The 24,001-nt window shown below is 37.9% G+C and overlaps 3 protein-coding genes across 4 annotated transcripts; 2 read left to right on the plus strand and 1 right to left on the minus strand.

Annotated features, from left to right (window-relative positions):
* The first annotated feature begins 302 nt into the window (after positions 1-302).
* On the plus strand, positions 303-11,480 carry atl2 (atlastin GTPase 2). Its single transcript, XM_058385807.1, has 13 exons — positions 303-459; positions 4,293-4,633; positions 4,817-4,951; positions 5,039-5,143; positions 5,272-5,322; positions 6,740-6,796; positions 6,932-7,024; positions 7,109-7,247; positions 7,328-7,455; positions 7,975-8,031; positions 8,451-8,522; positions 8,848-9,279; positions 10,628-11,480. Exons 1-13 carry the CDS (start codon positions 387-389, stop codon positions 10,745-10,747), a joined length of 1,803 nt encoding a protein of 600 aa, XP_058241790.1. The 5' UTR covers positions 303-386; the 3' UTR covers positions 10,748-11,480.
* A 152-nt stretch (positions 11,481-11,632) lies between these two features.
* On the plus strand, positions 11,633-14,328 carry si:ch211-250c4.5 (coiled-coil domain-containing protein 110). Of its 2 annotated transcripts, XM_058385808.1 has the most exons (3): positions 11,633-11,824; positions 12,047-13,804; positions 13,913-14,328. In XM_058385808.1, the coding sequence occupies exons 2-3, from the start codon at positions 12,070-12,072 to the stop codon at positions 13,966-13,968; spliced, it is 1,791 nt and encodes a 596-aa protein (XP_058241791.1). In that variant the 5' UTR covers positions 11,633-11,824; positions 12,047-12,069; the 3' UTR covers positions 13,969-14,328. The 2 variants fall into 2 exon arrangements, with proteins under 2 accessions (XP_058241791.1, XP_058241792.1); XM_058385809.1 differs by lacking the exon at positions 11,633-11,824 and having other exon boundaries at positions 11,838-13,804.
* Positions 14,329-14,491: 163 nt separating this feature from the next.
* hells (helicase, lymphoid specific) lies at positions 14,492-22,188 on the minus strand. The gene is made up of 23 exons (XM_058385805.1): positions 22,135-22,188; positions 21,890-21,987; positions 21,650-21,753; positions 21,365-21,487; positions 20,994-21,041; positions 20,828-20,852; positions 20,567-20,628; positions 20,424-20,462; positions 20,025-20,249; positions 19,100-19,282; positions 18,687-18,830; positions 18,272-18,468; positions 18,072-18,168; positions 17,791-17,952; positions 17,524-17,669; positions 17,290-17,434; positions 17,095-17,178; positions 16,865-16,984; positions 16,647-16,763; positions 16,377-16,536; positions 15,672-15,768; positions 15,186-15,262; positions 14,492-15,077 (listed from the first exon to the last, which is right to left on the minus strand). The coding sequence occupies exons 1-23, from the start codon at positions 22,140-22,142 to the stop codon at positions 14,986-14,988; spliced, it is 2,553 nt and encodes an 850-aa protein (XP_058241788.1). The 5' UTR covers positions 22,143-22,188; the 3' UTR covers positions 14,492-14,985.
* Between the last annotated feature and the right edge of the window lie 1,813 nt (positions 22,189-24,001).

A 24,001-nucleotide genomic window follows, 5' to 3' on the forward strand; every position in this document is an offset into this window, starting at 1 on the left:
AGGATATACAAACATTGTACAGCTATAAAAGCTCACAAGTGACAAGTGCACATGCACATTCTATAACTATACCCATTAATATTTTTCAGATATCAATGTGAAATCTATAATATATAATAAAATCTATAATAACAAGACGTATTTAGTTTATGACACTGTTTGTGTAACAGTCTGTTGGGAATGGGACTCGAACAGCAGGTCAACGGGTGGCGGACCATGGCAGAGAAAGAACCAATGAAATTTATTTTTACAGACCACACCTCTCAATGACCACGCCCCTCATCGCGGTTCGCATGTACATGTCGTCGGGGCGTGGCTAAAGCAAGATCAAGTTCAAAGAGGGAAACGAGCGGTGAACGTCACGCTGGATATTTTAACTGAACAAGATGGCGGAGCGCAGTGGACGAAGAAGTCGGGATTTTTTGGGGACAAATCATATAAACAACAATTTTGTCGAAGGTAACAAGAGAACGGATAAATGCGCTAAAGTTCTATGTTTGGTTTAGTACTGTATTAGTGCGTATTGATTTGTGAGAGTTTTGGTGAGAGAAGTGGAAGTTTGTGAGAGTAAAGTTCTTGGGAAAGTTTTTATCAGGTTCACTCGTGTCTTGTTGAACAGTCAGCTGTAACGTTAACTAACCGCTTGCTCTGCTTTGACACATATACAGCGAAATGGTTTTGTTCCTTAAGTCTCACTGCGACGGTATTTCGTGCTTGCAAAATTGGTTACGACGAGAGTGAAACTTCTGAAAGAACTTTTAAAGGCTCCTCAACCAGCTCTCTAACGGTTTTGTGTATTCAGCAAACGCGCGCGTATGGCCAGTAATGTGTACCAAGAGTTTGCTGTAGTCAGCTACTTGGAAAAACTTTAAGCCTAGTCCCAGGGTTTAAACACGCCGGTTTATGTAAATAAAAAAGTAAAAGTTTGTACTTTTTGTGGTTGTGCGTTTTGTTTAGTGTGTTAAGAGTTAAGATGAGTTTCGTAACAGTCCGAAAATAAGCTCGGCAAACTGACACTTCAGTTTATACCGTGTGTGTGTGTGTGTGTGTGTGTGTCGCGCGCGCGCGCAATACATTGGGGCATCGAGATTAAGTTTTCGTCTCAACTGTCCTCGTGTTTTTCTCCCATCTAAAGTGATGCTTTAATTAACTGAAAATGCTGCTCTATTCCTGAAGCTGTTGTGTTTCATACTTGGACATTATTAAATGGTGTGAATTATTCAGGGTGATATTTACCTTCATTGTAGCAGTGCTTGTATGAGTGTGAAGTTTTACGCAGCTCGGGTTACCGGCACACAGCAGTTATAAGCGAGCCGTTTCCTTGGCCTTGGCCTTGGCCTTGCACTTGCACTGACACTTGAATCCCGACTGATTGCGGACGCACTCGGTACTGAGACAGTGCTTGCTTGTTTTTGTGTCCTCTGAGATAAAGTTCTGGCCACATTTGTACACAGCGGCTGAGGGTGTGCGGGTTTATTGCGGATAAAGCGCAGGGTTTATCGAGAGGCTCCGTGCGCCGGGAATAGAAAGTGGAGCGACACCATAAACATCACAAGAACTCGATAGTAACCCCTGCCTCACCACGGGGTTTAATTATGCCATTGCTGTTTAAAATGATGGGGGGGAAAGGCCGAAAGTGATGTGAATTTGAAAAATTCTAGCATAGTCTGACCAGCTCCCAAACACAGGCCGAGCTGGTCAGACTGGTAGACTGTCTACTGGTTTCGACTGTCTACTGATGAAACGTTGTAAATAGTTTCAAGAATACAGCACACAGATCATTAGAAAACCTTAATAAAGATGGTCACTGGTTAAGACGGAGCTGGATTTTGATTTTCAGCAGGGAAATGACATTACACTGAAGTCTTGTGCCAAGACGAAGGTCATGGCTTGTTTGATTCTGAAGTCTGAAACCACATCATTGTGTACAAACAACTGGAGAAAGTAAGAATAGATTTATCGTTATGCTTGTGAAAATGAAAGCAGCTTGAAAAAGAGTTGTATTATATGCAGTATATAATAAGTAACATAATACACTCACTGAGCACTTTATTCGGAACACCTACACTGTCATGTAGCATCAGGGCAATGCATAATGTCATGTAGCTACAGGCCAGCAACTTCAGGTAATGTTCGTATGAGCCATCAGAATGAAGAAATGTGATCTGTGATTTTGTGGGTGCCTAACAAGCTGGTTTGAATAGTTCTGTAGCTGCTGTGGTGAACAGAAAAGCATCTCAGAATGCACCTCAAACCTTGAGGCAGATGGGCTACAACAACAGAAGACCACATCAGATTCCACGTATGTCAGCCATGAACAGAAAGCTGAGGCTGACTTGACAGTTGAAGACTTGACAAACATAGCCTGGTCTGATTAGTGTCCATTTCTGCTGTGGCTGAATTTGGCACCATCAACATAAATCCATGGACCCAGCCTGTCGACAATCCAGGCTGGTGGAGGTGGTGTAATGCTGTGGGGAATGATTTTTTTTTTTTTTTAACATAAAATTTCTTAGTCATTAAAACCAATCATCACTTGAATGCCACAGCCTATTGCTTGCTGACCATGTGCACATGGTCACAATTTTCATGGCTACCATTTGCCATCATAATTCATCACTAGCATCATAATGCACAAAGCAAAAGTTATCTTAAGCTGGACTGTTGAACATGACAAAGAGTTCATTGTTCTTCATTGGTCCTCCCAGTCACCAGATCTGAATCCAGTAGAACACCTTTGAGATGTGGTAAAACGGGAGATTTGCAGCATGAGAGTGCGACTGAAAATTCTGCAGGTATTGCGTGATGTGATCATATTAACATGGACCAGAATCTCAAAGGAATGTTTTGAACAACTTGTAGAATCCAATGCCACTAAGAGTTAAAGCTGTTGTGAGAGCAAAGGGAGGACTTACCCAGTATTAGTATAGTATTCCTAATAAAGTGCTCAGTGAGTGTATTTGCAAGGAGAACTTGGTTATAGGTTATCAATGTTGAGTCTAGTCATAAAGAAAAAAAAAACACCCCCAAATGACATGCAGATAAATCTTTAAATTTGGTATGTTCTGTTCAGTCTCATACAATATTTATTTTGATCTAACTTTCAGTTTTGAACTCTTTGACTGATATGTTGGTCTGTTTTCATTTTAGCTCACAGTTACTTATATTGCCCACAGTGCCATTTAACTGGCTGCTGATAGTGACTACTGTAGGTTTCAGCCCTTCCTTTAGTCCATCCCACTGTCTTAGCTATTACATTGCTTAAACTAACATTGCATTTGCAAGAGTGAGGATATGCTGTAAATCAGCACAGCTGTGATAAAGCCCTAGACACAATGCTGCAGGTCGTGTGCAACAGGTAATCACTATCTATAAAACCACACAACTGCTGCAATATTGCTTAAACAACAGCTTTATAAATAAAGAAATTAACTGACACAATAAGGACTTTTTTGTGCTGAGAATGAAAATGGAGTCTGAAAAAGCCAGTCTGCTAGATCAGTTATTTATACATTCCCATTAAATGTCTGTCTGAAATTGGCTTCCTAATTTCCTTTGCATCATTCTCTGATGAGCTATCATATTTTAAGTCAGAATTTGATTCATGGTATTAATGGTTTCAGTATTTGCAAGAATTGGAATGTTATATGGTCACACTGGAGCTATCCTAAATATTAGCTGTCTTGGATTCAAGACAAGTGTGTATTTGGTTGTATTCGTATGAGCAAATAGTCTGTTGGAAAGTGTCTTGCTGTTGATGTTGGTGTCTTGAACCAGCTCTTGATAAAGGAATATGGGTTGTTGGAGTAGTTCTTCTAACAATGTTAAAGAGCACTGGCTTAATCTTATATGAACACCACTAATTTTATCCCTTTCAGACTACTGTCATGACTTCTTCGGCCCTCAGCAGATGCTTTTAATCCCTGGAAGCCAGTGAAGGACTGCATAGTTATTAATATGCACTTGGTCTCATTTGAATTCATCTATAAATAAACTCTTTGTTGCATGTATGGCTTTGTGCCATTCTTTTACATTTCAAGATTTGGTTCAAGTTAGACTTTATATTTTTATTTTTATGCTATGTATGTACGCACGCATGTGCACATACAGTGCGAATAAAGTTGTGTCCAGGACTCATAATTTCTCTGCACAGAACTGCATAATGTCAAACGGTACTAATGTAAGACCATGTGCAAGGCTTACAGTTTCAGTTTAAAAAAAAAAAAAAAAGGGTTTCCGCTGTTAATCCTGCAACACTGGTTTTATTTATATATCTTGTATTATTTATGCAGATATGACTGGGGTAGAGGAGGTGCCACTGTGTCGTGCTTCTCATGATTCAAGCAGGATGGATGAGTTCAGCCCCAATACAAACGGAGTTTCTCCATTTTCGGTGGAGGAAGATCTCAAACCCGAGGAGGAAGAGCTAGTCCCAGAAGGAGCTCGGCCCATACAGATAGTTGTTGCAAGTGAGGACGACCATAAATTTGAATTAGATGCCGAGGCGTTGGAGAAGATCCTAATGCAAGATCATATCAAAGACCTCAACGTGGTTGTACTCTCTGTGGCTGGTGCTTTTCGCAAGGGCAAATCCTTCCTGCTTGACTTCATGCTACGCTATATGCACAATCAGGTAAGCTTTGCTCATGCCCCTACTATCAACTGCTTTCTGCTTTCAGTAAGTATGGCCCTCATCTTCACTGACATGTTATGACTGTTTCCCTGAAGTGCCAAACCAGCCTGGCCTGTTAATGATGTTCTTTATAGAATGGCAGTTATAAGCATGCAGGTCTCTCATTTATGTTGAATTCTGCAGTCATCTGAGTCATGGATGGGAGGAGATGATGAGCCACTAACAGGTTTCTCCTGGCGGGGGGGTTGTGAGAGAGAGACAACAGGAATTCAAGCCTGGAGTGAAGTATTTGTGATGGAAAAGTCTGATGGTAGTAAGGTGAGGTGTTCCTCAGTTACTCATCGTCGGCATATCACAGCTTGTACGTCCTCAATTAGTGTCTAATCAAAACTTCTTACTTCTCAGGTTGCCGTCCTGCTGGTTGACACTCAGGGAGCTTTTGACAGTCAGTCCACTATTAAAGACTGTGCTACAGTTTTTGCCCTCAGCACTATGACCAGCTCCATACAGGTGTGTTTATGATGGACAGAGAAGAGCACACTTACCTTATGTACTCAGGCATTTTTGCGTGTCCTTATAACTACTGGGTGTGTGTTTGCAAATATGTTGGCAATGCCTTTTCCTTTTGTTTGCCCTAGGTTTATAATCTTTCACAGAATATTCAAGAAGATGACCTACAACATCTTCAGGTATGTAAATTTCAGTACTCATGTCTCAACCAGAATAAAATTATAGCATTATAAATGTGTTTGGATAATTATACATTTTGGTTTAACCTCAATTATGAAAACGGAGAAAATTGCAATTAAACTTTCCAAACCTGAAAGACACCGTCTGCTCTGTATACCTACATATCTAATTGTGCAAAAACATTTATACAGAATTATAAGTTTACAAAGTGAAATGTAATATTGCTTTAATTCAAGCACAAGCTTCATCTTTGACTCTCAGTTTTTATCTGCTCATGCCTGTTTTCTCACAATCATTTCTGGAGAGTTACAGGTTTTAGACTTTGTATGCTATAGCATTAAAATTGGTAAGGAACCAAATGCAATGCAGCAGTAACTAAAGACATCCTAAAAAACTGTGCTTCCAACTTTGTGGCAAACAATACACAATAATATAATGTATTGTAAAAACACACTTGAGTATATGCCATGTTAAGTGGTTTTGTAAGAATTTGGGTGGCACAGTGACACGTGTAATGTTGCTGCATTACAGTTCAGAGGTCCTGAGATTGGGTTTCTTTGTGGGGAATTTCACGTGCCCTCATAGTGGCAGCATCTGATTGCTCTGGGTTTTCTAGTTTCTTTCCCCTCCCAAAAATGCTGCTAGATGGATCAGAGTAACTCTGATATCCCATCCAGGGCATACATCCAACATTCCTGGGATTTTAAGTTGCCACTTTATTGGATATGTCTAGATCAGAGCTGCAGCCTTCAAGTGTAAATGTTGAAACTGTAGAAAATGACTAAGTGCAGATATGGATCATGGTGACTGCTGTGTGACTGAAAAGAGTCTACTCCCTTCTTTCAGTGCACCCAAGCCTCTCTTAAAAGCCACTTCTTCACACAGTACAGTGATATTATGATGTGGCACCCCCCCTCCCCCCATTGCAAGTAGTTCCACAACTTATTCCAAATCTGGGTACTTGTTAATGCCTCGGGTGATTTCAATTTTTAAGAATTCAAATTGTACAAATTTGTAGCAGTTAATTATCATGCAGTTGTTCTGTGGAATCAAAAGTGGTTTAAAGCCTGTTATAACTGTTATAATGTATATTATGTTGAAAGACAAAAAAGATAGCTAGCATGAGTTCTGAAGCACTTCTAATTTGGGTCTCCCTTAGGTTGATTCTTTATTGTAAACCATTGATTGGAACCAGAATTTTTGATCAAATGTCATTCCTGAATTTCCGAGCATGTTAAAATGTTACTGTTGTTACCAGTGTTGGTAAATCCACTCTAGCACTACAGTATGCAGAGCTTTGTTACTAATTGGGCAGTTCAAACCATTCCACATTTATTTGGATCTGACATGACTAGGGATATATCTGCTGCTGATTTTGGCGCCTATCAGTTTATTTTATACATGCCCTTTTTATAGCTTTTTACAGAGTATGGTCGCTTGGCACTGGAGGAAGTCTATGAAAAGCCATTTCAGGTAATAAACACATTGATTTGTACATTGGGTAGGTTACAACTTGTTCTTGTTCAGCCAATGACTTGATTTTCATGTTTACTCTGAGCTTATAAAAGTTGTTTGACTCAGCAGATTTTAATGATTTTCTTTTCTCAGAAACTGCTGTTTCTAATTAGAGACTGGTGTTACCCCTATGAACATGAGTACGGACTTGATGGAGGGAATCGCTTCTTGGAACGGCGACTACAGGTTTGCTGTGGAGAGCAAATAATAGGTTTTGCTGTGCATTCAGAAGTTATACTATATGCAAAAGTGTTTGTGTTGATTGTTTAGGTGAAGCAGAACCAGCATGAAGAGCTACAGAATGTGAGGAAGCACATCCACTCATGTTTCTCAAGCATCGACTGTTTTCTGCTGCCTCACCCCGGACTGAAGGTTGCAACTAATCCCTATTTTGATGGCAGACTGAGAGGTTGTAATATTCTTCCATATAAAAAAAATGCACAGGTACCCAAAAAACTGTGTTTTAATCTGGCAGCACTTTTTTTTCAGATATTGACAGTGATTTTAAGAAAGAGCTGCAGAACCTGGTGCCTTTACTTCTTGCCCCAGAGAACCTGGTGGAGAAAGAGATTAATGGGGCCAAGGTGACATGCAGGGACCTGCTGGAGTATTTCAAAGTGAGGCTTATTCTTACAAACATGTAGCACATTAAATTAAATCAAGAAAACTAGGCTTGACATTAGCCATGTTAAATTGAACCAAGGGTCTGAATGTGTGTGTGAATGTGTGTGTATTGTGCCATGGACTGGCACCACAGGTTAGGTGAATTCTCCTATTCCTCCTGTTTGGTGTGCAATGTTGCTGGGGTAGGTTCTAGCCGCCCCGACTTGGATACTGCATTTACTATATATATACAAAAACGGACAGTTGAAATGTGTCTGGTTTAAGGGTTAATACAATAACAATGTATCATCGAATTATACAGTGTTATACAGCACCTTATAGTTCTAAAGCCTCAGTTATGTAATTAACTACATAGAAAGTTTATCAAAGGCTCTGAAAATGTGTTTCCAAAGTGTTATGTTTGTTACAATCTATAGTTCTCACTTGGAGGAAATGGTCATTAATTAGTGATTACTTCAGAAATGCATTTCCCATCAAACTAAACATCTAATCTGCTCTGTGTTTGTATTTAGGCATACATCAAAATCTACCAAGGTGAGGAGCTCCCTCATCCAAAGTCCATGTTACAGGTATGCTACTAATGTACTGCAGTTCAGCTGTAATCACAGAACTTGAGTATTGAGTAAAAGTAAAATCCTTTGTGTTTTAAGAATACACCAGATTCTTAAATAGATACGGAGTTCTCTATTATTGAGCATAAACAAATCGAACACGTTTTCTTGTTGGTTAATCCGAAGATGACATCATTATTTGTGTTTTTGTAGAATGTTAATATCTATTTCGGATATTGCAGATACATTTCTGGTATATGGGTCACTCCCATTCAGGTAGATAGGAACTAGGTCTTATAAGACTAAAAATAACTGCATAGGAATGCTGCCAAGATGGCCGCCATGTGGACATACTTTAAAAGAGGGACTTTGCTATCCCTTTTCTGACCGTTTTGATTAATTCAGCTATATTAATCATTGTGCTTTTAACCTTTTAGGCAACTGCTGAAGCCAACAACTTGACAGCTGTGGCTGGGGCAAAGGACACTTATAACCGGACCATGGAGCAGGTAAAAAAAAAAAAAAAAGTCTCCCGTTTGTACTGCTTTTAACTATGTTTTAACTTGTATGACTTTAAATAAGCCATCAGATCTTAACTCGGTCATTTTATAAAAGTGGTCCTAAGAAGGATAGGGACTTGATTTCTCTCTTAATGTAGGTGATGTGACGAGGTCACCTAGATAACTCAAAATAGTGTGAGGCCATTACACTAAAATAAGATGGCCTAGATAACTCGTTCTCAAGCACACTGAACATTCCTTATCTGAGATGGGTTATCAGTAACATTTTAACAGTTGGAATTTGGTCTTTCTTTCTCTTGTTCCCTATGTGTAGATATGTGGTGGAGACAAACCATATATTGCACCAGTTGACCTCCAGCGCTATCATGATGAGCTGAAGCAAACCTCCGTCCAGCAGTTCCGTGCTGTTAAGAAAATGGGAGGCACTGAGTTTAGCCAACGGTACCAGGAACAGCTGGAATCTGAGCTTGATGAAGTGTATGCTAATTTCATGAAGCACAATGAAAGCAAGAACATTTTCTATGCAGCAAGAACGCCTGCAACGTTGTTTGCTGTCATGTTCGTCGCCTACATAGTCTCCACAGTAACAGGCTTCATTGGCTTATCAGTGATCGCTGCCCTGGCCAACCTTGCGATGGGAGTGTCCTTGATGTCACTGTGTGCATGGGCGTACGTAAGATATTCAGGCGAATATCGAGAAGTGGGTGTGGCTATAGACCTTACAGCAGAAGCCTTGTGGGAGCAGGTGGGTGGAGCATTATTCCTATTATTATTTATTAACTCTGGCAATAAGACTAAGATGTGTGTATTTATTTTAGAAACAAGAAAGTGTCTTATGTAGATTCTAAGTTTTAGGTCAAGACTATATTTGTGTGTATAGTACTTTGTAGGTACTTTGGTCATTTGAATTCAGAAACTTAATAGCTTCATTGTTAACATTGTTTTTCTATGAAGCAGTAATCAGTACTCTTGAAGGTTAAATACTGATGGATGCGCAAGGTGTAATTACATGGCGTACATTTAGATTTCCCAGCCAGTGATGTACTCGGATCATGTTCTCCAAGTGCCCGCCCCTTCTGTAGGTCAAGGAGTTCTGGTTTATTTTAGCTTCACTGCATTGCAGCTGAAAGAATCTCCACTCTTCAGTCTTGAGTGCCTGCTCTTAGTCTTAACTTTCCTTGCTGTATACAGCTTTCCCATACCGCACTCATCTCCTCATACCCTCAACATTCCAATCAAGCAGGATCTACACCTGATTCATTCAGCTTGTGTAATCAGTACATTTTAGCTGTCAGTTGATTGGCAGGTGTGGTTCCTGCTTGTTGGAAACCCTGTAGTCACACCAACCCTGTGTGGATAAGGTAGTACACTCTGGACTAGTGACTAGATGTAGAATAATGGCCTGTCATGGTGTGCTAATAACCTTGCTCTTAATGTATTGTTCCAAATAGACTTATGACTAAGTAAATTTTTATACTCTCACCAATTGAGCATTATGCTTTTGGGTTGCTGATGTAGTTAAAGATGCTTGTTAAAGCATGAATGAGTGGGTGAATATTTGTAGGATTTATATGGAATTATCATCATAACCAGTATATTACCTGATTACATGTTGGAATTGATTCATGTAGGACCAAGGTGAAATGTCTGAAATGTTTTTTCTTCAATAGCTTCCATCCTGTTGCTTGCCCATTCATGTTTAGGAACTCAAGGTGTTTTTAATGATTTTTGCCTTTGGTACATGTGTTGGGACAATACCTCAATAATATGTGGTTAAATGTAGGAATTGTATGGACTCATTTTTGCTACCGTCAGATTTTTTTTTTTTTTTATCCAAAGAAATATTTTTAAGGGTATTTGAGGCACTGGCAGTGGAGACATGCTAATAAACACCATTGGTAACAAATTCTTCTTGTTATACTTTTGTACCAAAGTAAAGCCTGCCAAGCCCCTCCTGAAAGAGCTTTTCTCCTTCTATGATCTCTATTTTAATGGTTCTCACTGGAGATGACAAATTCCCTCTTGTTTCTCTTTTAGTTGTTGTGCACTCATCTTATTCTTGCCGTCTTTCTCTCGTCTTTCATTCTCTTCAGGTGCTGAAGCCACTGACGGAGCAATACATGGAGGAAAATATCCGCCAGACTGTAGTTAACTCTATAAGAGCCAGTCTGACTGAGCAAGTGACACAAACTGCAAAGTTAAAAACTAACTGATAGCTTGTTATATCTCATGTCTCTCTTGTTCAGTGTGTACAGAATGTGTTTTTGCACAGTTTTATTGTGTACTCTTTTACCCTTAGGTTGAAAAATTAAAACCAAAGTTTACAACCCAGACTAGATATGATTGTACACTTTTAGTGAGTGACTGAAGCTTCATCACTATAACATAAAACACATGCATACCTCTGTGGGTTTGTTTCTTGTCCTTGTAGTAAAATTAATCTGGAAAACAAATTTGGCTATTCAACCAGATTAAGTTAATGCCCAGGTCCTTTTAGAATTATTCATTCATTTGTGTTTGAATATATATTTGTCCCCTTTGAATGTTGCTGACTTCAGGAATACTAGCAGTACAATGCCTGCTCACTACAGAATCTTTATTTTTCTTTCAGCAAATGCACTACCACACATTAAGCCATTCAGTACTGCTCTAAACCAGTAGGGTCTTCTCCCTCTACATTTAAAATTGTATCATAACCCCCAGCATGTACATGGATGTATAATTATAATTTTTTTATCGTATTTTTAGACAATGGGTGGGGTCAGTTAGAAATTGAGAAATTAGAGATTGTTCTATACTGTATTCAAACTCATCTGCTCACTTACTGCCACAGATCATGTCACATCATAGACAATCCTACACTGTAATTTGTTGGGTTAACTGTTTGTCTGCCTTTTAAGGATGCATTGTAATTTATTTTTAAATGATTAAAAATATTTAAATATCTTTCTTGTGGTTTGTACTGTACCAGGTATCATGTTTTTAGGATTATCCACTAGGTTGATATTGCTAAACTTTTCAGGCCTGTATTGTGTCTCTGAACTGCCAGGATGTTTGAGTGTGCAAAAGTAATGGCTGTTGCAGTTAATGAGGCTAAGGAGCGACTAGAAGGCGGTTGGTGAATGCACAATAATCCTTTTATGCTTCTTTTATTGCACAGCTATGGCCATGTTTCATGTTTCTATGGTGACTGACAATTTAAACAGTTTGAACAGTAGGGATCAAGTGTCTCCATAGCCTGTTTTCACACTCTGGTTTAGGCAGCAGGAGCAGCTGCAAGGCTGATAAAGGTAAGGTCTGGAAAGAAAAATGCCGTTAAGAAAAATTTGCATTAACACAATGTTTTGATAGCACTGGATTGATGTTGATTCTTGAATATCTTGTAGGCATGGTTTTCTCCAAGAAGCATTTTATAGTGTGTGTGTATATATAAAGTAAATTAAACTGAAGTACAAACTAAATTTTGTAGTGAAATGAAAACTTTTAACAATTACTCCACTTATGTTTGAAAGGATTTTCGAATGTACCTGAAACTATGGCGGCAAGTTCTAAAACAACCGATTCCTCATACAGTGACACTCTTCAAAGTAACATGGACTTTGATGGAATGCTTTCTGAAGGCTTGCTAAAAATTCACCATGGACTTTTAAGAGCAAAAGATAGGGGTCAAGATTTTCCATACTCAAAGTATGATATTATTAGTAATTTTTCTGCTAAGTATAAGAAAGAATCTTGGGCTTTTCTCAAAAAGCACAGGAATATGTATCATGGGTTGGATAAGCAGACATTGGAATTGATGCAAGATATTTTATCCAGAACAGAACTGAGAGATGATGATATTGAGATGTACACCTTAGGGCTTAAGGCCCTGACAGCAATGTCACCACATGGAAATGATGTAGAACTGGAAAACTCAAGTTCTGGAGGAAAACTGGAGGACCTTAATGCCAGAAGGAACTCCCATCCACCGAACAGTTGCTCTGGTCATTCAGATGTAAAAACTGCAGTGTCCATTTCTTCGTGTGAAAAGGGATGCAACTTGAAAGGGACACAGCCTGAATTTTTTGGTGTTTTGAAAGAAAAGTTGCAACAAAAAGATGGAGAAAATCAACAGATTGTTCGTTTACTCGTGCTAAAACAGCATGAACTGACCGAAGTTTCAAAGCTGAGAGAAGTGGAGGCCCAATTCATGACAGAACGGCTGAAATATGAAGAACAGAAGAATTTTGAGATGACAAAGAAATTTAACCATGTCTTTGAGGACGTGCAAGAGCAACTTTCCATGGCCAAGAGGAAAAATGAACACTTTATCAGGCAGCTCAGGGCAATTCTGGAGAAATATGAGCGGCTTAAAAGACGTGCTGACAACATTAAAAAACACCTGACAGAGGAACGTACAGAGAGAAAGAATTGTCAAAAAGCATTAAAGAAGACCCAACAGATGACAGAAGAGTTATTAATGAATCAGGCTCTTCTGGAGGAACAAAAGGACACAGCCAAACAAGAATACTCTGAATTCAGGAAGAACATGAACACAATGGAGGAGCAACACAATAAACTTGTTAGGACTATACAGAAACTTGAATATGAGAGATCATCTATGAGAGCTGATTATGCGAAGCTTAAAAATCAGTTAAGTAATACTCAGGAAGAGAACCAGAGGCTCACTCAAGCACTTCATTCAAAAGAGCTAGAAAAGAAACAAGCTGAAAAAAGTGTACAGGAATCTCAAAAGCTGGTTAAACAATTGCAGGAAGAATTTGGTGACTGTAAAATGCAAAGAGAAACTGCTGAGGAACGGCTGGAAACAATGAAAAAAGAATTAAAACTGATTCATGACACATACGAAGTGAAGACACTTCAGCTACAGGAGCAACTCGAGTCCTGTATGGAGCTGTTAGAAGCGAAGAGAAAAGAGTGTGAGGCTTTAAGTGAAGTTGTCTCCAAACTGAAAAAGGACAAGCATGCAATTCAAGGAGAGCTGCAGTGCCTGCAGAAAGAAAAGGCAAAGTCTGAGACTGAGAGCAAAAGAGAGGAGGAGAGAATGAGAGAGACTGTGAGTCTGCTGGAGCATGAGAGAAAGCTGCTTCTTGAAGAAATGGGAGACTTGAGAAAGGATTACTTTCGTCTCAGTGATCGTATCACACAGAGACTTGAACAGCTGGAACAGACAGATGCACCCATGTGCATCACAGACATATCATCCAATCATCAAATCAGAACAGCTAAGACGAATAACTCAGTTAGCCACATTACATCAAATATGGATAGTAAGTATGACAAAAAGTGAATCATTTAGAAAATTTCAAATTTTTAGGTCGGTTCATATTAGCAGAGCACCATAGTAAATTCAAACTGGTTTGCTTTTTTCCCCCCAGTGATAGAGCATATAAGGCAGAAACTGGAGGAAGAAGAAAACACCCAGCAGAAATAACATGGCTCCAAAAGAGACATTCAAGGTTGCTATAAATTGGACCATTTAAATTTTACCATTATTGTTAACACTGAAAATGAAGGAACACTTTTGAAACACTGATGAAAATACCATAAGGATGTGCATTTGCCCTCAACTGTAAATTAATATTACCATAATGTTCCTAATAAAGTGTCCAGTGAGTGTATATACTCTCAATGTTTCATAAACACAATAGGAATTTATTCTGCTCATTTCTACCTTTCATAAGGAAAAATACCAGTAGAGGGAACTGCTTTATAAGGAGGCATTTAAGAAGTAATGCTGAAAAAGAAAATTAGGCAATATTTTTTTTTCACCATAGAAATTAAGTTCTGGAATACTACTACTACTACTACTACTAATAATAATAATAAATTATTATTAAGACATTTTGACTCTCTTTAGAATCTCTGTCCTGTGTAATGTTTTCTTAGCAATTCAGTTTCTCAGCATCTTGTCACAAGGACTTCTTGAACCAAATGGCTTTGTTGTACAAAACTATATTTATTATATTTTGTAGACATGAAAAAAAAAATAAATCAGTGATCCTTGTTAGGCAGTACTTGAAACTTCAAAGTGCTTTTAAGACAACACTTCTACGGAAATACTGAAATGCAAAAGATGACAGATGACTGTTGCATAAGAACTGACTTTAAACTAAAGACAACCAAAAGGAATTAAGGTGCATTAAGTACAAATCTCCTTTGAAATCTTCCAAAATTATAGCAAATTAAACTGCATTCTATGGAGATGAACATCATGGTAGCAGTGGTTTAATCTAAATCTGGGCAAAACTGTCAGTCTTCTGAAATTGTAGACATTTGTTCAAAATCACTATTATATGGCAGCATGTTACAGTAGCAATGTAAAAACAGAAATAGAACTAGAAATAACTGTAGCAAAAGATTATACAGCTTATATAAACAGCAGATTTGAGACCACAGTTTGCTTGACTAGTGCCATCTACTTTCTTGCATGTGCTTGCTCATCTGGAATTTATGACAGACAAATCTCTGCGTTCTCTTCTTTAGTCTCGACCACCCTGAACACTCCATCCTTCTCCTGCTGAACACTCTTTTTGGCTTGATCTGAAACATGGTTCACGTACAAGTTGATTAATATAAAAATCCTCTAGAATTGGAAACCACAAAAACAAGTAGACAAGGATTACAATAAACAAGCTTTGAATGTCTTACCCAATAAGTCACTACGATCAAGCAAAATCTCCAGATCCTTGTCACTGATGACCTTGCCTTTAGTGCTCTTCACTGCCCTGCAACACAGACACATTGCTCATTAGACAAACAATTTCACTATTGCCATAATGACAAAGATAGAAGTTTGCTTCAAATAACCAAATTTGTATTGGTAAAGCTGCCATTTTGTGCTACATTTAATGACAAATAATTATAGTTTTTCCACATCAACAGGATCTCTCGTGACTTTTGTATTCAAGTCGATAGGCAGTGCCTCCAAGGGTACGCATTTTTTTTATAGCCAATATTCTGTGAAGACAGTGGTTAGGTTTTATTAGAAACCATATTCATTATTTTTTAGTGTTAAATCATTCTGGTATTCTGCTCTCATGTGACAGGTAATACTCAAATATTGAAAAATTTAACATAAACTGTAAACATTTACACAGATACTTAATGTATGTTACATGAGCCCGAATACAATACCTTTGATAATCGTTGGACTTCAGCAGGTCCATCAGTTCAGTCATATCCACACAGCTCTTGGACTGCTTTAAATCAGCTTTCCCCCCTTTAAACTTCTCTGGGGGAGAAAATAAAGAAAGTTTAGGAGAAAAAACCTGAATGCGTGCCATCCTAAAATAAGACTGATAGTGGATTCTTCAGCATCAACCCCAACAATTTTATTAGCTTATTCAAATGATCTAATTTTATTGCTTAAATGGGAACAGATTGGAGCTGATGCTGTTCATTAGTATAAGTATAATGCACTGAGGGGGGAAAAGGGGGGCTTTATATATTTATATATAGAATAACCATGTAAAATTGTTTCTGTAAATACCTTTTGCTCATATCTGCTTGGCCTAACAATGTTATGGATATATTACCAAGGCAGTGGTGTGGTAAGTTTTGAATCTCAAATGAAACACTTATGACAACAATGATGTAAATAACAATGAAAATAATTATTTCAGTTGCTAATAAACCAGGGGATGTATTTTGGTGATTAGAAGAATTGATGCCAAATTACAATTCCTTGCCCCAGCCATCTTTTTAATTGTTCTTACATTACAGCAGTCTCAAGTAACAAGTTCATTTTAAGCACTATTTAGCACCATCTCCTGGACAAAATGTGCTGTTAATAACATCCTTTAAAAAATTCTTTATGCGGTCCTGTGTTACATGACTTACTTCTGTGGATCACCATCTTCTCTAGTTTCCTCTTAGCAGATGCCCTTTCTAGGATCTTCTCATCAATAGTGTTTACCGTGATGAGACGGTACACCACCACAGGCTTGGTTTGTCCAATACGGTGACACCGATCCTGGGCCTGCAAGTCAGCTTGAGGGTTCTTCAAAAGAAAAGTCAAAATAAACATACTGAAACACATACACTTACATTGACATTTCACATTTCATTTTACAGATGTACAAAACATGTGGATTGTGGTCAAACACATACCCAGTCACTGTCAAATATGATGACTGTATCTGCAGCTGTAAGGTTGATCCCAAGGCCACCAGCTCGTGTGCTGAGGAGGAAGAGGAACACGTCTGGATCTGAAGAGAACTTTCTCATCTGCACAGAGTAGATAAAAACTGTACCCAAGCAGCTAAAACACTTGTTGCAGGAGTCATGCATATAGTGTCAAATAAATGAATCAGATACATGCTGCATACATTTTCTTCTCGATCACTATATTTCATGCTCCCATCTAGTCGGCTGTACTCATATCCCCGGAGGTAACAGTAGTCCATCAGGAGGTCCAAAATAGAAGTCATCTGGCTGAACATTAGGACCTGTGCAAACCATCAGGAGAATATAAATACATTTCAAATTGAATGTTGATGTACATACTAAAAAAAACAAAAACATAAAAATGGTTTAAAAGAGCCACAAAGACCTTCACCTTATGTCCTCTTTTTTTCAGTTCTGGCAACATTCGGTCAAGAATTAAGAACTTCCCTGATGTCTCCACTAACTGCTCATCAATCTGTAGGAGAAACACAGAATTGAATAAATTAAGAATACTTATGCTCCCCATGCCAGTCATACAAGACAAATGTATTAACATAAGAGTTATAAATTTTAAAAATCGAATTACTTTAAACTCCTGAGTTCCAGGAATAAGAGGATATTCGATGAGATAAGGATGATTGCAGCATCGCTTCAAGAGCATTAGTATGTTCTGTAGTTTCAGATTGACCTGTGCATCAACAGGCACCTGAATGTCTACCAGAGGAGCAAAACTGCGAAAAGAAAAAATATTTTAAAATCCATGTCTTTGGATTTGATGTTATTAAAAATATTATATTGAAAACTCAACCGAGACACTGACTCTTGACTTTCCATCTCCTTCTGAACCTTTTCGATGTATTTTTCTAGGTCATTTGGAGAGTAATTGTTTTCAGAATAGTCCACCACCTTCCGAGACTTGCGTTTAAGACGCCCAGTAGATGTCCTCTGTACTGGTTCAGGCTCTCCCTTGGTTTAAAAATAAATGATTAATAATTAAATAATGCTTGAAGTAAGCACAAAATAACTGATTTATATACAATATGCGAAGTGGTATGAAATACAACACAAATAAATGATCACTTCTTACCTTTTCCTGACCAAGCACCTTTGCAATGCTTTTGTCAACAATAGCCCTGTAAAAGACATCCTGCTTAGCAGTCATTGGAGCATATACCACAATCTCTTTCTTTGGGGGAACCTCCAATGTCACATCTGTCTTCAGTCGTCTCAGTAGAAAGGGTGTGAGAATCTGTGCAACATAATCAGTGCAACGAACACAAATTACATAGGGTTTATAAGTGCAACATCCATGGGTATTGCAGCAAATAAGCTGAAAATGTTCAGCACTTAAGAGTGTTCAGTTCTTACCTGGTGAAGCATATTCAAGATGTTTTGTTCTCGTTCATTATTTACAAGACTCTCAACATCCGAGGTTATGGTGCTTATGTCAAACCATGACTCAAAACTGAAGATGTCAAAACATAAAAAAAAAAAAAAAACTATTACCACAAAACTGACCCAAAAAAGAATGAACAAAATTCATAATATTCGTCTACGTTTATGAATACCTCTTCAAGTCATCAAAGACATCAGGGAGAAGGAAGTTAAGGAGAGACCACAGCTCAGACAGATTGTTCTGCAAAGGGGTTCCTGTGAGCAGCAGTTTGTTGTCAGTTGGAAGCATTTTCAGCTCTTGCACTAAACGACAGTTCAAGTTCTTTATCCTGTGACCCTCATCCACAATCAGGTATTTCCAGTGGAAACGCTAGAGACAGAATTTGGAAAATATCAAAATGAATTCTCTCAAAGACTCAACACAATTACTCAAACATTCAAGTCATTAACATAAAACTGCAGTACTGCTATTTTCATAAACAAACCAAAAAAAAAAAAAATACTCCCTTTACCCTCCCTTTTAAAAACTACCCAGTCATAATTATTGTACATAATAGCATTAACTGGTGTGCAGGAATCATTTCTAACCTGAAGATACTTCCTGTCAATCATGGCAATTTCAAATGAAGTCACAACAACAGGGCACATATGTAGGGAGCCCTGAGGCTTTCGGATTTTCTTGACGAGGTCCATCCTCTCTTTCTGTGAGCCATGGTAAAGCATTATAGACACCTAAGAAAAGGAGAACATGAAAATTCACCATAATTACAGGATGTAAACTGCAAAACATTACCAAAATGTAGCATTGTTTTTGAAAGCCAATTTTTTTATGTAAAGTTATGACTACATTTTTCTGGTGGTAATGTTGTACTGACAATCTCGCTTGAAAGATAAAATCCAGAGTACCTGATAGCTTTGACAATTTGCAAAATTTTCTAGTTTTTCAAGTTGCAAATACAAATGCCATTACAGTACCCATGTTAATCCCCATATAGCCTCACCTCTGGAGTGAAGCGCTTGAACTCACTAATCCAGTTGGGCAGAGTGGACAGAGGTGCAACAACCAAGAATGGTCCCAGCACTTTCTTCTCAATCATCATTGCAATATGAGCAATGCATTGTATGGTCTTTCCTAATCCCATCTCATCAGCCAGGATACCATTTATTCCATTCTCCCACAGCATCTACATAACAAACAACAAGTGTATGTGTTGGTAGTTTTCTGCAAATGCATTCACCATCACAATTTCGCATGGCCTGTGCAGAATGATGTATTTGGACTAGGAATGTGCCTTCTGCCTCATTTAATATTTGAATACCTGTAAGAGTTAAATGTTAAATACTAAACTTGCAAAAAGATAGGAAAAGGGGTCTTTAATGCAAGTAGATTTTTACTTCCACTTTTTTTCCACTGCAATTAAACTTTCTACCTGCTGATGGCAGTATACCTCTCGGGGTATGATAGAAGTAATACAGATCGACAATAAGTGGTGTTGAGGGGGTTCCGTAAGTTCACACTGTAGCTGTGCGCAGTTTGACAAGTGTTAAAATTCTCATTAGATGAACCTAGAGTGTTAATGCATGTGTATAATCCAGCAGTACATATATATCTGCACGTTATATATTTACTAAAAGCTACTTTCCATACATTTTAGTGCAAACCATTAAATTGTGTTAAACAGAACATTTCAAATGTATTCTCTCATGTCCTTTATATCAGACTTCCTTCATGACAATAATGGCTGGCTGCTCTCAAGACTTTAACCTGCTCACTGCAAAAGTACTGCTTTCTATTTTAAATGATTACCACACAAAGCTTTTTCATAATTTTAAACTATCTAATATCTGAGTGCATCCCTAAATGCATTACTTGCATTAGAATTGCCATTTTGTTTTGATAATTTCTCTATACTGTCGCTTGCTTACCCTCAGCCATTCAATGCCCTCCACCTGGTACCACCTCATCACACCACCCGTGAATAGTTTGGGTTGCTGCGCAGGCACAGGCTGCCCGTTCACTTTTCTTTCTGGGTCCAGCATCTCCTTGGCATTTTCCCGCACAACCTCAGACAGTCGGCCTTTTATATCAGAGTTGGAGTCACTTAGTTTTTCTATATCCTCTGCCTCAAGTTTCTTCTGGTTTTGAGTCTCCTACAGAAAACACAATAGGGACACTAAAAATAAGGTACCTGAGATAAACGGGTTTCAAATGTCAAATTATCTTTAAAATAAGTTTAATAAATATCTACGTTTGTGAAAGCTTGCCCATAATTTTACTTGGTTTTAAACTGAAGTTCCTCGATAAATAAAAATAAATAAATTTACCTCATCCATTTTCCGTTTTTTGGCTTTTGACAAAATTTCCTACAAAAGAGAAATTATTCGAAGAAACATTTCAGTCAATGGTCACGCCACAACTCCTTCATAAAAAAACATTCAGAATGAATCTCAAAAAATATGTACTTCACCTCCTTAGATATAACATCAGCAATTTTATAATCTTCTTCCCTTTCTCTCTTCTTCCTCTCCACTTAAAAGAAGAAGAGATTAAACATCAAAAGTTTGCCTTGTTAGATTTTCATTCCATCTTCTTAAAAGTACAAATTCTTAAACATGTACTAAAGGTCAAATCCTCATGCAGATATGTTACATGTATTTTTAAATTAAAATTAAACCACGTACTTAATTGACTCATTCATTGGACAAACAAGCCTTTTTTTTTTTATTACCTTTTTCTGTCTTCTTGCCACTGGCCTGTGGAATTGAGGAATAATTTATTAGTTGGGTAGCAGTACTATGTGCATTCACATACACCAGTAGACAATGATATTTAAAACTATAAAGCATTATATCTATATTTGTCATTTCCATAGCAATGATTTATCCAACACTTACCTTCTTCCCTGCTGTTTTCTTTTCCAGTCTCTCCTTCCTTATTTTTTCCTGTGTTGATAAATTGTTGTATTTATTTCCAAATTTCAAAACAATGACTGTTCTAAACATTTATTACTTTATGAAAAAAGTGTGCATTAAATATCTGAAGATGGGATGAAAAAAAAAAATCCTCTTTTAAATCATTTTAACTTTAAATAATTAACCTCTTCCTTTAGCTTTCCTCATTACATCCGTCTTCTTATATACCCATGCTCAGGTTTCTTAGTGTTAACTTTAATCCATAAGAATGCCTTGAGGTTTTGAGGACAAAAGGAAGCAGCAAGTATTTTATTTCATGGCATTTCCCCCCTCAAGGCAACACGAAAACACACCTCTTGTTGCTGCTGCTCCATTTTAGTGAGGAGAAATTTGGAGTATATGTTGCTTTTCTCCAGAAGGTGCTGCAGCCTCTTAAAACGCATTTCTTGCGGGTCTTTTTCCCATGATTGTCTTGCCTGCAAACCACACACACACACACACACTAAATAAAGAGATACAAAGCAGGCCTAAATAAATTCAAACATAATTACACTGTTACAAGTTCACGAAGAAAGTTCAGTGAGTATGAATTATAAATAATAATGAGGTGTACAATACGGTTCATGCTCAAAAGGTACCTTTTCCATCATCTCTCTCTCCTTTCTTTCCCCTTCTTCTTGCAAATTCTTTTCCATCTCTGCCATTTCCTTGGTTATGACCACCTCCTCAAGTTGACCTTGTACTGCAAGTGCATGCATGCATTAACTCGCATCTAAACGCGCTTAAACACACTCCTATACACATTTAACGTGCTGGGATCAATGCAAAAGTAATAAGTCTCCCTCAAGAGCAAAGCAAACTAAAGTCCAGCCCCATACCTGCAGTAGAAACCTCCATTGCAGCTCCTTCTGGCTCTTCACATTCATTGTGTTTGGGACAAAGGGGAGACACACTACGTGCCTCTTCTTTAACGGTCCTAATAGCAAATAAACAACCTTTAGACTGTTTTTTTTGTTTGTTTACCAACATTCTGTAAATCTTAAACGTCGAATTTCGCCTTAGAAAAAGTAAGTTGTAATGAATGAGCTGTATAATAGCTTTAAGCTTGCTCAGTGATACTTACACACTCATTTCAGCTGCTGTGTCCAAAGGAAATACAGCTCTGCTCGTGTCAACTGCCTCAGTACTCAAACACACGGGGTTTTAGATTCGTTTATGTTTTTCTCAATATTGCACAAAGATTTATAAACTTCTGGGGCGAAAAAAACAACCCTTTTGTCGCTTGGTTATTTTTAACCCTTAGAAAGAGGCAATAAAAAATTTTGAATACACTCCCAAATCTAAAATAAATGCTAAGTTGAGTAAATTCTAATAAAAAAAATGTTGCTAGTAAAAGATAAAGACCAGGTTAGCTAGCTAACTCAGACAGCACTCACATTAACCCGAACACTTAGACAGCGTGCAGCTGTGTAACCCGAGACACTAGGGACCGGGCAGTTTCGCGCCAATGTGGACGCAACCAATGTCACATTCAGGTCGGGTGGATCTGGTGCACCGTTTATGGTACCAATTGCTCTTTCCATAAACACCTATTACAATTGCATGCTTTGAAATGTAAAAAAAATACTTCTTTTAACTATTCTGTAATATAAAGAACGCACATGTACTTTGAAAATGATTGTGTCAAATATCCTGCCTTTTACAGCACCCCCCCTTTCTTTAATGAATGCGACTTGCTTACTTGACATTTCCCGCGAAAGAGTTTGGCGAGGGTACAGAGTGTAAAGGATGGGCGGTACGACAGGCTTACTTACTTACTTTATTTATATATTTATTTGTTTGTTTATTTATTTATTTACCGCTCCAACAACAAGTACTCAGTTACAATGACAATGACACTCCAAAAGTTTTTTTTTTGTAATGGTTGCAGCAATAAAGCTTGAATTTTTTTTAATTTATACTGCAACCTTTTGTGTATTATTGCGAAAAAAATGTATTCTGTTAAACCACTGCATATGAACACATGTAAATACTTTCTATGATAGCTGTACCCATGTTCGACGCACGTGAATCGAAGAGGGATTTAGCTGAACGCGCGTTGTGATGACGTCATTCAACGTGTTTGGCCAAATCTTTGCATAAAGTTAACCTTGCGTTATCAAAAGTGAAAATTTGCAAACCTGGATATTAAAGTGGTTAATTCTTACTTTGTGTTCTTGTTAATTATAGGACTTAAAGGAAAACCTTCAGGATTGAAAGTATGGATACTTCAGTATCAATCTGTTCATTCCTATCAGACAGATAGCCAGCGTTCCAAACCAGGTCTAAATGAATCAAACACAAACCAGTGATATAAATTAATTAAGGGGTGAATTGAGTTATTTTAGGACCTCCCAATTGACAGTACTGAAAGTAATCAATTCAGTAACAAATCGCAGCCATTTAGTGCTATTTACAGTTGTGCTCAAAAGTTTTCATATCATAAAATACATTGTTAAGCATGGCCATTTATTTGCCATTTTTCTTATTTAAGGATAGTGGTCAGGTGAAGTCATTAATTATCACATAGTTGTTTGACTCCTTTTTAAAACCTAATGATAACTGAAATCACCCAAACAACCCTGATCAAAAATTTACATATCCTTGAATGTTTGGCCACATTATAACCACACAGGATGACAACCAGAGGTTTAAATGGCTATTAAAGGGAAGTTTCCACACCTCTGACTTATTGTAATTAGAGTCTGTGTATAAATAGTCAGTGAATTTCCTAGCTCAGGAGGTGAGGCCCTGACTTGGCTGGATACTGCACCATGGGGAAGACAAAAGAACTGCCAATGGACCTGTGTAATAAGGTAGTTGAACTTTATAAAGCAGGATAAGGATATAAAAAGATATGTCAATACTTGAAAATGCCAGTCAGTACTGTACATACTCTGGTAAAGAGGTGGAAAATAAGAGGTTCCGTTGATACTATCTGTTGATAGGTT

The sequence above is a fragment of the Hemibagrus wyckioides genome, linkage group LG03 (assembly GCF_019097595.1).
Source record: "Hemibagrus wyckioides isolate EC202008001 linkage group LG03, SWU_Hwy_1.0, whole genome shotgun sequence".
Taxonomy (NCBI): Eukaryota; Metazoa; Chordata; class Actinopteri; order Siluriformes; family Bagridae; genus Hemibagrus; species Hemibagrus wyckioides.

What these genes read in the sequence shown, in the direction of transcription:
- atl2 (XM_058385807.1), top strand. Translation starts at nt 387, where the DNA reads ATGGCGGAGCGCAGTGGACGAAGAAGTCGGGATTTTTTGGGGACAAAT. An exon ending in ACCTGCTGGAGTATTTCAAA is followed by an intron (nt 7,456 to 7,974) that starts GTGAGGCTTATT and finishes GTTTGTATTTAG; the next exon opens with GCATACATCAAAATCTACCA. An exon ending in ATCCAAAGTCCATGTTACAG is followed by an intron (nt 8,032 to 8,450) that starts GTATGCTACTAA and finishes TTAACCTTTTAG; the next exon opens with GCAACTGCTGAAGCCAACAA.
- si:ch211-250c4.5 (XM_058385808.1), top strand. Translation starts at nt 12,070, where the DNA reads ATGGCGGCAAGTTCTAAAACAACCGATTCCTCATACAGTGACACTCTT. An exon ending in CATTACATCAAATATGGATA is followed by an intron (nt 13,805 to 13,912) that starts GTAAGTATGACA and finishes TTTTCCCCCCAG; the next exon opens with TGATAGAGCATATAAGGCAG.
- hells (XM_058385805.1), bottom strand. An exon ending in AGGTGCTTGGTCAGGAAAAG is followed by an intron (nt 17,670 to 17,790) that starts GTAAGAAGTGAT and finishes TTTTAAACCAAG; the next exon opens with GGAGAGCCTGAACCAGTACA. An exon ending in GAAGATGGTGATCCACAGAA is followed by an intron (nt 15,769 to 16,376) that starts GTAAGTCATGTA and finishes TTTCTCCCCCAG; the next exon opens with AGAAGTTTAAAGGGGGGAAA.